The sequence below is a fragment of the Falco biarmicus genome, chromosome 9, assembly GCF_023638135.1.
Source record: "Falco biarmicus isolate bFalBia1 chromosome 9, bFalBia1.pri, whole genome shotgun sequence".
Taxonomy (NCBI): domain Eukaryota; kingdom Metazoa; phylum Chordata; class Aves; order Falconiformes; family Falconidae; genus Falco; species Falco biarmicus.
This window is the reverse complement of record NC_079296.1, coordinates 7,166,825-7,180,282: the sequence shown is the minus strand read 5'-3', so window position 1 is coordinate 7,180,282 and position 13,458 is coordinate 7,166,825. Positions and strand designations below refer to the sequence as shown.

The 13,458-nt window shown below is 46.8% G+C and overlaps 1 protein-coding gene across 4 annotated transcripts in view; it reads right to left on the bottom strand.

Moving 5' to 3' along the window:
• Positions 1 to 3,425: 3,425 nt before the first annotated feature.
• NOTCH1 (notch receptor 1) overlaps positions 3,426 to 13,458 on the bottom strand; it is a 44,613-nt gene continuing 34,580 nt past the window's right edge. For all 4 annotated transcript variants that reach the window (XM_056352192.1, XM_056352194.1, XM_056352193.1 and 1 more), the window contains exons 25-34: positions 12,716 to 13,287; positions 11,566 to 11,994; positions 10,608 to 10,756; positions 9,784 to 10,000; positions 9,343 to 9,433; positions 8,896 to 9,061; positions 7,857 to 8,152; positions 7,369 to 7,516; positions 7,159 to 7,256; positions 3,426 to 6,712 (exon numbers count right to left, since the gene is read on the bottom strand). In XM_056352192.1, the coding sequence (XP_056208167.1) occupies positions 5,243 to 6,712; positions 7,159 to 7,256; positions 7,369 to 7,516; positions 7,857 to 8,152; positions 8,896 to 9,061; positions 9,343 to 9,433; positions 9,784 to 10,000; positions 10,608 to 10,756; positions 11,566 to 11,994; positions 12,716 to 13,287 (3,636 nt within the window). In that variant the 3' untranslated portion in view covers positions 3,426 to 5,242. The remainder of the gene's footprint in view (positions 6,713 to 7,158; positions 7,257 to 7,368; positions 7,517 to 7,856; positions 8,153 to 8,895; positions 9,062 to 9,342; positions 9,434 to 9,783; positions 10,001 to 10,607; positions 10,757 to 11,565; positions 11,995 to 12,715; positions 13,288 to 13,458) is intronic.

Here is a 13,458-nt window from a genome sequence, read left to right as displayed (position 1 = left end):
GTGGGAACCAGAGGCAGCGCTGTGATTTTTACAGTGCCTTTCATCTCCCTCTTTTGTAGGAACATTCTTATAAATCATCTTGTCAAATACAATTTCCCTACACTGGCATGGATCACAGATATAAGCCCTGGTCCTCCCTTGGTATTTCCCCCAACAGGTGTAATCTGAGGAAACATGACTTTAATTAGCTTGATTGACTTTTAAAAAATATGCATGTATTCTGTAAATATCATCAACAGCTTACATCTGTATAGCTATATATTTATATTACATATCTAACCCTCTTATACACCTATACACATACATACACAACATAAACATTGATGATGGAATCTCACCTTTGCTGTTCTGATAAGTATGTGATTATAAAGAATTGCTACATTAAAATATTAAATTCCTTTTTACCCTGAAGCTTTCTAACAGATTTGCCATACTCAGCAAGTGCAGCCAGTTCTGGACTTGAGAGTGACCAGTTACAAATAAAAAAGCTGGCAGGATGAGGACAGCATGTGTCTTTCTCCCCTGCTTCATCAGCTTACATGGTGTACAACACATGATACTGATCTTTTCCCATTAAATTCTGATAATTTCTTCAGCCTTCAGGTTGCAGGCAACCATAAACACGTCCCTGTCCTAGGAGCTCGCTATTAAAGGGATCATTCTCTGAGTTTAGAAACAAGGAAAATGGCTAAAGGAGAGCTTCCCTTATGAGTATTGGTATTCTGTATCAGGCTAGCCAACTCGAACAAGCTGAGCTTTATTTATTTACTCATTTAGTTGCTGTGATTAGTCAAACTATCCCAGCCACATTAACCCATGTGTAATTGGAGACAGGCTACACCTTAGATGAATTTGGCTTCTTTTGTACATTCTTAAGGGGGTGATTGGAGCTGCAGCAAGAATTTGGCAATCAGGGTTCCAGCAGCTGTTAGCAACTTTCTGAGCAAACACCAACAGCCTGGAGGTAAAAGCAATACAGAGTAGCAGTTTCTAAATGTCCCATCTAATTGAGCAGGAATAATGAAAACAAAGAAGAAAAAAAACCAAGCCCTCCAGCATGTAAACAAATAGTTCAGGTGCACCAATTCCTCATTGCATCAACTTACTTGCCATCAGAATAGCTGGGTGCTAATCTTGTTTTAGGCAAACATTTCTGAACCCTTCCCTTGGTGTGGGATGTAATTTAAGTGCTTCTCAGCCTTTTTCACCTGGAGTGCTAAAACAACCATGCTTACCATGACCCATTGGTTCCTCAGCATCTTCTGTTGACACTAGAGCTTGAAATCCAGCTGCCAGCACCTTTACCAACCCGAGGTAAAGATGAGCTTGTGGTTGGGCCACGCAGGTTGGCTGGAGGGGACTGGAGGAAGGCAGATCCTTCAGAGAGTTGGTGGGAAAGCCCAAGTGCAGAAGGAGGGTTTGAAACTGGGGCCATGTCTTGTTTCTCATTTAACTTTGCCTCAATCCCAGCTGGGGATCTGTGACCCTATGATCATCTCGTGTACTTGCCCAGGAAAGCAGGAGTGAGGGACTGGCAGGAGGTCATGCATCACCAGATGTCTTCATAAATGTAAGAGACATTGGGGGCTAAACGCTTGAAAACTAAACTGTGTGGCCTTACTCCTCTGCTGCTTAGGAAACCTTTTCCGACTTGTAGTTTGAATCACCTTTTGGCCAGTTTATTAGTATCTATTCATGTGCCAACGCTGACCTTGTTGTGCCTCTTTCTCTGGTATTTAGCCCCCTCTTTCCTCATTCTGGCTCTCTGACCCATCCTTATGGGAATTTACGTGCCTTGTAGCCCCTCACTTTTTAAATGAGCTGCGTGTATTTTGTTGCCTTTTGCAATGTTGTGTTGTTTTGCACATCCATATAACTTCCTTTTCTTAATCCATTCCAGGCCAAATTCCTGGTTTGACCATGAGGGACTGGAGTGTTGCACAGTAGACCAGGTGTGAGAGAACCTTACTAATGCCTCCCATTGGCATGAGCATCTCCCGGTCTCACTGGCAGCATGGGGCCATGCGGTGCTTGCAGCCAGCCATGGGCACGGGTGCTGGGATGTGTACGTGTGGGAGACGCCTGGGAGCATGGGCTGCGTGGGAACATGGCTGGATGTTCCCAGACGTGATTCATGGACAGCACATGTGCGAATCGCGGTGAAGGCAGACATACTTCATCTAGCGTATCCCAGATGGGATGCAGCAAGACACAACTTGGGGGGAAGAGCACGTCTCAGGAAGCCCATCTCCAGGGTGTCCCTTGGGGTAACGAGATCCTCGCTGGTGAACCGCATTTTGCAGGGGAAAGAGGGATTTGTCCTCAGCTAAAATACACCTTTCTGCAGAGTCTGCAGGGAGTGCACACTGGCACATCGGCTCCCTAACCTCTGAAGGTGCTGCATTTCGCTGCTGCTGGGTGGCATGTAAAATGCAACTGCTGCAGCACCAGCTTCTGGCCAGCTGTACAGCCCGTCTGGCAGCCCCGAATCCGTCTGGGGCTGGATACTGGGTACATGTACACACATGCCCACTCCCTCCCTAGCTACAGAGTGGAAAATACCAGCATTCCATGAGTTACCGGGCTTATCTGATTTGGGAGGAGGTCCACAGCTTGGCTATTTATATCCAGTTATTTGGGGACTTTGCAGCTGCATTTGGACTATAGAGACCCTGTGGGGAAGAAAGAATTAAATTCAATTACCTTTCAAAATCTTGAGAGCAGCAAAGACAGCACACATTTCTGTACAGTGTCTGTGCCTGGAGTGGCATTAGTGAAACTTCCCTTGGGTGCTGCTGCCCTTTGGTGGTGTAGTCAGATGGCTCCCCAGTTCCTATCTGCGCAAGCCACCACATCTGAGAGCCCAGCCATACGCTCAGCGCTGCGTGTGAAGTAGGAAGCTCCATACATAACTCATAAAAACACCACTTGTAGAGGGCTGTTTCCATAGGCACCATGGAATTAAAAGCACATGGCCTTTTTTTACCCTTGGCCGTCCCATCAGGCAGAGAATGCTCCTAAAAAAACCATCAGAAAGCAAAGTTTTAAAGTGACAGAATACAGTACTTCGAACATGCGTGAGTGACACTCTTTAAAAAACTTTTCCACTTTTAGGTCCTGACCGAACGGCAGAGGCCCGAGAAGACATCAGAGCATCCACAGCACAGGTAAAGGGCTACCTGGGCAAAGGCCACCCTGGCCGAAAGCCTCGCAGAGCCCCTCCTACCTTGCTCAATCCAGACGTCTCAATTTGGTGAGAGTTTTGCACAAGTTAAGGAGAAAGTTTCATTGTCCAAAGCTCTGCTCTGAGCTTTAACACAGAGAACAAGATGTTAGGGAAGTGTCGAGGCAGCCCTGCAGTACTGAGACAGCAGGTATCAAGCCCAGATTTCAACCATTCTGTAACAAAAACACTGAAGTTCCAGTTTTAGTAAAATCTAGATGCCCAGAAGCATCATTTATTGCAAATCAGTTAACCAAAAAAAATACATCATTTTTGCAAACTACAACTTTGCATGTAGATAACTTTATTACAGAAGATATCTTTTCTTAAACTACACTCTAGTTTATAAAACATAGGAAGATTCAACACCACGTGATGTTTTTATCACTCAGGCATGTCACAATAACAATGGTCTGAAATGTTAACTAAGACGAGTGCTCAGCAAGGCGCTGTGCCTTGAGAAATATCCATTTTATTTGGTGTTCTAATAAAAAGGAATGAGGAAAAGGAAACCTTTTCTCAGGTTTTCCTGATTAAATGCTATTTGCCTGCCCCATACACATATCTAGACTTAGCGTGTCTGCTTGCCTTTGCACCCGAGTGAGTGATATTCCAACACCTCTATAAGGTGATATATTTATGATATATTTAAGACTTGCTCATTTAGATTTTTGAAACAAAATCCACCTTTTCTTAAAAAAAACATATTTACAAACATTAAATCTGCCACAGGCTTATACTATATTTTACATGATACACAGAAAGAGTGTACATCAATATAAAAAAAGATGATCACTCCAGACTAACAAGAACAAAATGTTAACGTTTCACAGCACAGACTCGGCTGTGCTGTCCTTCGCCCTCCTGTTTACCCAGTTCAGCATCCGACCAAAACTGGCAGCACTTTCCACTGAGCACCCAGCAACTGCGCTGCCAGAGGAGCTGGAGACGGGCGAGTACTTCGTGGTGGCAGTGTTATAATGCTTTGTAATCTCACTCAGGTTGTCTGCATTAATAGACACGCCTTCTTTAAAATAGGCAGGCCATCCTTAAAATAAGGATGTGGTTTACAAGTTTATATTGGCATTTATTTCTTAAACAGTTACTCAAATGCAAACACAAAAACAAAAAACAGTAAAGATATTCAAAGTAAAATTAAGTCTCCGTTGTGTATAGTTATGCGTTTGGTATATACTCCATAGTTATGGGCTTGCCCTCTTGAAAGTTTGGCAAATAGACTTCTTTTTGGTGGGGGACGGTATTCATGTTTTGTAGGTTTGTTTGTTCTTTTTTAGCTTAGATCCTGTTCTTACAGGTCTATAATCCTGATTACTTTTTTTTAAGATCATAAAAATCATTTAAATATATATTTTTTTATATATATAAAAACAAGAGAGAACAAAAGTTCTTATTATCAAGGCAAATGTACAACTATATAATACTGAAATTTAAACAAAGATTCATGACTGGTACCATAAAATGTCCTCTCAGTTATAATAACAAAGGAAACATTTTAAAGTACATTTCAAAAATCTGTTCACACTTAATTTTTTTCCCCCTAAGGAGTGGTATTTTTAGTCAATTTTTCCTTCCCCTTTTCTTTCTCACCTCTCTTTCTGAGTTGAAAGAGAAAAAAAATAAATTAATGGCATTTCAGAATCACAAATCACTGCTTATAGCTTTACATAAACATTTCCTCTCAAATCAAACACAATGAACCCCCCCAAACAAAAAAGAATGTCCTACAAAAACCTAATTTTTTGATTTCTTGAAACACAACTGGTATCCCACATCGAGTTCTTAACAATAGAACATATAAATAAAAAGGCAGTGTTTTCATGTAAAATAAAAAGTACATAAATAAATACTAAAAAAAAAGGAATTAATTTGTCTTTTTATTTTTTTATAAAAACATATTTAAAAAGGATCCTTTAATGAAAGCATCCAGTGTCCTTTTAAAAAAGATTTCCTCGAGCTTCTAACTCCCACTGAGCATCAGTGTCTATGAAACACTGTCTTTTACTTGAAGGCTTCAGGGATGTGTCCCATCTGTGACTGCATACTCGTGGGAGGGCTGGAGATGCCCTCAGACCAGTCGGACACGTTGGAGTGAGGAGATGAGCTGGACCACTGGTCCGGTGACTCCGGAGATGGCGTTAGGAAAGGGTGGTCGGGCACCTGGAGCTGGTGGCTGGGGGTGTTGTCCAAGGGGGAGGAATAACTGTGCTGGGAAGGTGGAGTTAGAAACTGCGTGGTGGTCATGGGCTGGGCAAGGGAGGATGGCAGAGACGTGGGCAGCATCTGGGAATCTTGAGGCAGGATCGTGTGGACTGCCATGGTACTGCTGCTCACCGGCTGCATGTCGGGCTGGCTCAGCTCGGTACCGAGGAAATTCTGGCCAATGTGACCGCTCGCACTGGAACTGGGGTTGTGATGCTGCTGTGGTTGCTGCTGCTGTGGTTGCTGCTGGGGTTGCTGTGGCTGCTGCTGCGGCTGCATGTTTTGCTGCTGGAGCTGTTGCTGCTGCATCTGCTGTAGCTGCTGGCTCTGCATCAGGTGAGGCTGGGAAGCCAGCCGAGTGTTGGGCATGGCCTGGTAGCTCATCATCTGCGACAAGCTTGTGGTGGGCAAGCCATTGTGCAGGGAGGTCATCATACCGTGTTGAAGGTTTTGCGTCTGCTGATGGGCCCCTGGTTGCATGTTGCCTCTCATGGGGTTGTACTGATTCTGGACCATGCCGTTCTGCAGCCTGGTGAGCCAGTCACACTGCCCGTTCAGACCAGCCGCTCCGCCGACAGAGAAATTCATCGGGGCATTGCTCATCACTGTGCTGGGGCTAGAGACGGGGAGGTGAGAGAGACGCGGCGGCACCGAATCGAAGGCCATCCTGCTGGAGTTTCCCATGGCCATATCCTGCTTTCCCGCCATGTTGAGGTGGTTGATGCTCATGTGGGCATCAGGCATGCCTGGCAGATGATTCAGAGGCATGGAAGGCGACTGCTGAAATGGAGAGGTCATCAGTGGAGGAGAGGCGACATCTGACAGGTACCCATGGGGCGACTCCAGGGAGTCCACTGGAGACAACACACTGGAATTGTCCAGCAGACATCCTTTTCCATCTTGTGACTTTTTCCTCCGGGCTTTGAGGTCTTTGGCATCCTTGCCGTTGCAGCTCAAGCCCTTGGTACTTGGCTTCCTGGCCTTCTTGCCCTGGACAGCAGGTTTCAGGTTGCCAATGTAGCTGTTGGGAGAGCAGAGCGGTGGGGACAGCGTAGGTGCCCCCAAAGGGCCGTTGTGCAGTGGTGGGCTCCGCACCAGGTTGTACTCATCCAACAGCCTCACGATGTCATGGTGCATGCGCTCCTGGGCGATGTCCCGTGGGAGCCGGTCCATGTGGTCCGTGATGTCACGGTTGGCAAAATGGTCCAGCAGGACCTTGGCGGTTTCGTAGCTCCCTTCTCTGGCTGCGAGGAACAGTGGGGTCTCCTCCTGGAAACCCAGCAAAGACGGTTAGGTTTAAGTTCACAGATTCTCCTGGCTAATGCTATCCTGAGGTCTATGCCCAGCACCATGCAGATGGGTGGCAGAGAGTAACTGTCTCTCCGTTGGTGAGGTTTTGCTGCTGCTTTTTCCTACACTGCTAAGTGACATCCTTGTACCGATATCAAACCAGGAACCCTATGAGTGACCCAGAACAATGCAAGGCAATAGCCACACAAACACTGCATCATACTGCTCACCAAGCACTGCACATCCCCTCAGTATCACCCATAGGACCAAATCCCACAATGCTTCTTTGAGCTAAATCAAACAGCTTCATTCAGAGCAGAACGGAGTCTCAGTGCCAAACTGTTACTTTTTAAGCAAAAATTACTCTTTTAACAGACTCCCCAAATGGTTCTTTCTTTGCCTGCATCATCCCGGGAGACTCCTACCTTATTGTTCTGCATATCCTTATTGGCACCATTCTTCAGGAGAACTACTGCGGCTTCAACATTATTCACAGCAGCTGCCCAGTGCAGTGCCGACTTGCCTACAGAGGAAGAATGTGAAATACAACACACGTTAGTGAGTGGTAACAGTAACAGCAGGCAGTCCTTCCCTTCCACTTCTCAAGAAGCCTGTCTTTTAATTGCCTGCAGTACCTAGATCATCCACGGCATTGACGTCTGCGTGGCAGTTGATGAGATCGTCCAGCATGCCCTCCACAGCCAAGCGAGCGGCCAAGATCAGAGGAGTGGTGCCGTCATGCATTCGGGCATCAAGATCTGTTGCCCTGTTCCTAATCAGGATCTGCCACAGCAAGGGTCAAAGTGCAAGAATCACAAACATTAGGAGGGACAGACAGCAGACACTCCAGGTCTCAGGCCCTACAACCCCCTTTCCAGAGGCTGGTCCCTCCAGTCCCTGCTCCCAGTGTTGGGGGTGCACATCTGACGGCAGCTATGGGGTTGTTGCTTTGCTGTGCCCTGCCCTGAGACAACAGGGACTTCAGTTTTCAAGACTTCCACCCCATACCTCACCAGGGCAAGCTGGAGACCCTGCGATCAGCTCAGCTGTGTGGCTGACTCTGCACGCAGCACCAGTATTTCCCCCAGAAAATCCCAAGACTGGTGGCAAAAGGATCAATTACCTGGAAGACGCCTTGGGCATCGGCAGAGACGGCGGCATGGAGGGGTGTCCTGCCCATGTTATCTTGGATGTTTGCATCAGCACTAGCTTCCAGCAGGCGCTTGGCAGCGTCTGAGCGGGAGTACCTGGCAGCCAGGTGAAGCGCCGTCTCGCCGGTGCGGTCAGTCTGGTTGTGTAAGCTGGCGCCTTGGTAAATGAAATCTGAAATGACGGCGGGAGCATCGTCTTCCTCTTCACTATTGCCGGTCTCCAGCCCTCCTCCACTGCATGAGGCGATCATGAGGGGAGTGAAGCCATCTGGAAAGCACAGGGGAACTCGGTGAAAAAAGGCTTTTTACTCTTCTGTAATGCAGGCGGCTCAGCAAGATGCCCTGTCTGCGTTAGATGCTTATTCTCATGGGTGCATCAAGACTGAGTTCCTGACTGGTTCTAAACTTCAAACATGAATATCCTTCCTCTGATATAGATCTGAAATTCCTTAGTGGTATCTCACCACTCACTGCTTTTCCTATTTCATCTGCTAGCGTGCACACTGTAACATATAAGGTGCAATTTATAAAGAAGGTTGCTCAAAGCAAACTTGAGTATGGTACAGCGCAGCCTTAAGTATTTTCATTATTTCAGAGAACAATTTCACAGTCATGGGGAAGACCAAATGTTTGTAATAATTTAAAAGCCTATTAACTATTAATACTAGTTAAAAACCTGAAAAGGAGATTGTGAAACATGCTGTTTGGTAGGGGGAGAGGAATCTAGAAGTGGAAGAGAGATAAACCGGATGATTTAATAGGCACCGTTTCTGTATTCTCTCATTTTCATCTCAGTGATTAAACAAAAGAGATCCTATGGAAAGCAAAATGTGGTGGGGTGCATCTCTAAATCACACACAACAGCAACCATGCGATGCAGAACGTCTAGCAGCAAGTCCATACTAGCGATAGAGGCAGGCAGGGCTGCCTGGGACTGCTCATCTGCAGGGGGTAAGGGAGGATTTCAGATTAGCTGACAGGCAGTACAGAATTGAAAGGAGTCCACCTTACCAGGACCTCTGACGTTGACATCCATACAGTCTGCATCGATTTCCCCCTGTGGTGGAGTAGGCGCCATGGAGGATATGCGCAGGTCAGCAGCATCCAGGTGCTGCTGGGTCCACTGCCTGTGATCCGTCTGATCATCCGTGTCAGGCAGCATCGCCTGCTCCTCGAACTGAGGAATGACGGTGGGAAATGAGCACTGAGCAAAGCGCACAAACCAGGGTGGGAGGAGGGGGTGAGCTCTAGCGTGGAAAGCTCTGCAAGTCTCAAAGGTGTGTTTGTCACACGCAGGTTTGCAAAGGAGCCAGCAGCAGCAGCAATGTGTAGCGCAGACCGGGCCTCCGAGGGTCCCTCTGCTGCTCTGCTGCCTTCGACAGCGCTCAGCTCCTTCTGTGACAAAACCCAGCGAGTGAGGACTTGCAGCACAGAAAGGGAATGTGGCAGTGAGCTTACCCTGAACTTCTTGGTGTCCAAGGTCTCCTCATCACCCCACTCATTTTGGTTGTCATCCATCAGCGTACCGTCTGAAGCATTTTTGAGGGGTCTTTAAAAATAAAGCAAAAAATCAGCTCCTCTGCAGGAACTAGTCTGTGATGGACTGTGTTTATCTACACGCACAAACTGAAAGAAGAATCAACCAGGAAATTTCCAGGAGGTTCCCCTCAGGTTGCCTTTCATTTTTTACCAAATGCAAACGGATCACGAAGCATTTAAAAACCTCCTCCAGATGGGAACACTGTTTTCCCCATGCAGAACTTTAAGAAACCTCATTTTTCTCCTCCCCACTACACCAGTACGATGCACTGGAGAACAGAACTCCGATGGGTTCTTGCAGAAGAGCCCCGAGCAGCCCTGCTGCACTGTGTTTAATGGGTTAGCAAGCAAATTACTCACTTCAGTCCAACAGAATCCTCCCCAAGTGGTTCTCGTCGCTTCTTCTTGCTCGACTCTGTCACTTTGAAGCCTTCTGGGAACCAAAGCTGCCCATGCTCCCTGCGCCGCTTACGAGACACCAGCACTCCCAATCCAATGAAAGCAAGCAAGACCAGCGCAGCCACCACCACGTACATAGGATACAGCTGGGAGTTCTTCGTGGGCTCAGCTGTTTCACCTACAAAACAGTGGGGCACAAAGAGATGCTGAGACATTAAGCTGCATAGCAAACCAGTGACAGAGTGGAAATGAAGCAAAATTAGTTAATAGAGGTACCTAAGTCTGATCTAAATCAGCCCCCCCAAAATAAGGTCATTTTATACGCTATTAATCAGAATTGCAAACTATCGGCAAATTCTCGGCTGCACAAGCCAGCCTGCATCAGGAGACAGCTTCACTTTTTTCTCCTTTAAGGAAAAGGATTAACAAACTTCAAATCATTGCGCTTGCATTGAGCTGTTAAGACAAAAGGATTTAGGGGGGATTTTGAAGATACAAACTTCAACTCCTTGCATGTCACTGATTGATTGGAGCTGGTTGGGTTTTCTTTTTCTTTTCTTTTTTTTTTTTTAATAACTTTTATAGTGATAATGATTTTGAAATAAACCTGAAATAAGCAAAAATATTTTTGTTTTTTTTTTAAGAACAGACTTAAAGAACCAAAAAAAGATGCAAGGTTATAAAAAACAGACTGTGCTCAAATGCAGCCAGCTGACAGATAACTAAACATGGATAAAGCTGAGAAGTTTTGGCTGTCTCCTCCCCAGCTGACCAACCATACTTACTTTTAACGGCTTCTATTTTGTAGGGTATGTTCAGGTTGCCAAGGGAGGCCAAGGCACCCAGGAACGCTGCCACATCAGTTGCACTCTGGAAGCACTGCGAAGACGACTGGATGCACTGGCGGTTATCAATTTCCAAGTAGACGATGGATCTGTGCGAGAGAAGAGTCAATGAGACGATGGATCTGTGTGGAGCAATGACCACACCACGAAGACAGTCGAGCCCTGTCTCCCTTCCCTCTTTAAGCCCCCATCAGTGGGAATTAGAAAGTGGGGAACCCATCTCCTCGCTTCCCTGTGGCCCAAGCCCTGCAGCTCACCCTCATGGTCTACTGGATTTGCCTCGATGAATGCTGTGAAATCTAACTCCCCATCTACAGGAATGGAAGGGAGTCTCTCCTTCACAATGTTTTAAAATCACCCAAACTCTCCAGTATCTTAAATAATGCTGTTTGGGAGCCTTCAGATCTTTTCACATCAGTTTTGCTGCTCTAACTCCGTTCCTTTTGGTGGCTTTTGATTGAGCCCACAGAGAGGGAGAAGGTTAGATCTGTATGTTTATATCAAAGATCTCCACGCACAGTTTGCAGTAATTGAGTTTTACAACAAAGCTCTAGAAAGCATTTCCCAGGGAGAAACTGAGGCTTAACTTAATGACTTCCTGAAGTCAGACAGTCAGTCAGGCCAACCTCTGCTTCCAGGTCCCACCCAGCCCAGCCCTGGCTCCCAACAATACACAGGACTCCTTCAATCGTGAGAGTCGGTGCAGCATTGTATCAGGGATTCCTGAGCGATCACTCGACTTTCCCACATGAGAGCAAAATCCGGTTTCTATTCACACAGAAAGCAACATCTAAATACAATTATCTGGCCTACATCCTTCCCTTTATTGCGTGTTACTATTATCAACACAGAAAACAAATGCTGCTCAGTAAAAAAGGAACCCATCGGTCCCTCTTACCCTCTGATGTCCATCTGATCGAGCTCTCTCTTCTGCCTTCTGCCAGCCCTGGAGTAGATGCTGCTCTTTACTTTGTTGATGATGGCACTAGACATATCTGACCAGTCCTCTGTTGACCTCTTGATGTAGTGCTTCTTCAGCTCCTCCTCATTGCCATAGTATGGAAAGATCATATACTCTCCCTTGGGGTTCTTCTTGAAGACCACGTTGGTGTGCAGCACGCGGCTCAGCTCCCGCAGGAAGTTGAAAGAGTTGTTCTTCAGGTTCTCAGGAGTGATCAGGACCACCACCACCAGCGTGCCATCTGCAAGCTTCTCTGGCATGTTGTTTGCGCAGTCCAGCCCATCCCATTCGCACTCAAAGTTATTGCAGCCCTGGTCACAGTGACCATCTGAGAAGTGATCTTTGCAGTACTGATCATACAGAGGGCTGGGCAAAGAAAGGCAGAGGAAAGAATTAGACTAAGTACTGTGTGCATTACCTGTCTGCTGAGAAAATAAGTGGTGGTCCACAAGGACCTCTCTTTTGTATAAATATTCTTCATCCTGATAGACATTAAGCCAGTTTACACAGAAGGCAACTGTTTCACACAGCGTTGTTGAAGCATTCACCTCTGCAGGTGAAAGATAGGCACTGTTAAATTATAAGTTGGAATACAGATGCCAGGAAAAGGGACAAATTACTGTGACTCAGAGAAGACATGGGGACACAGAATAATTACTGAGAGCTGGTCCAGGAATCTGGGATTCAAGTTGCTGCTGTTGCCAAAGGCAATGTTCGGTAAATGCCTGGATGTTAACATCATCATGTTTTCTGGCTGCTCTTCCATCTGGGGTTTCCCTATGCTGAAACTCACTGTTTTACTACTGGGAATTGGAGAATTCACTTCTGTGGCATGATACGGGCAAGGACAGGGAAGACATCTGGAATGAACCAAACCCAGAAAGCTCTCAAATGTTTATAAATTCAGTAAGACCACTGGGAAGTGGGGTTGCTTGAGCTGCAGCCCCACAGGCAGCAGAACAGAATGTAGAGAGTGAACAACAGGTCTGCAGCTAGGAGCTTTAGCAGATGCAACCAGGAAACACCCCAACGATCAGCACAGAGCTCATGGCTTTAAAACAAAAGTGTCAATGAGCAAGTCACTTACTTGCACTGCCCTTCGTATTTCTGGCAGTCAAATCCATCGTACAGGCAGCCAGCGTTATTGCACTGAGAGTCGCACTTGCCATCGTTGAAGTACTTCCAGCACTGCAGAGACTGGGAGCAGTTCTTCCAGGGGTCGTTAAAATTGAGGGAGCAGTCGCCCCCGTCCCAGCCGCAGGCATGGTTGTTGCATTTCCCATCGCAGATCTTGTTGCCAGCATACCCTGCGCAAACTGCAATCTCGCACTTCTCCTCAATTTTGGGTGGGATGATGTCCTGCCCAATCCCACCTTGGAAATCGAAGTCCAGGATGTGGCAGTTGAGGCCGTTGAAGTTGGCAGGGCAGTTGCACCGGTAGTAGGGGGAGGCATCACTGAAGAACTCGCAGGTGCCCCCATTGTAGCAGGGGTTGGATGTGCAGGGGCTGCTGGCCGGGTACTGGCACTCGGGACCCGTGAAGGCTGGCATGCACATGCACTTGGAGCTCTTGTGGATGGAGATGCAGGTGCCACCATTCAGGCAGTGCAGGTTCCCACAGGTGCGGGAGTCGTTCTCACAGGTGGCACCCACGAATCCCTGGGGAGGTGACAGCAAGGAGGGAGTCAGAATCACTGACGCTGTCCTATGAGCAGCCCAACACACGTGTGTGTTCTGGGAAACGCGGCACAGACCCAGTGAATCAATCAGGTAATGGCTCTGGCACGTCCTCTGAAACTAGTGATGGGCAAGAATCATCTAGAATGTAAA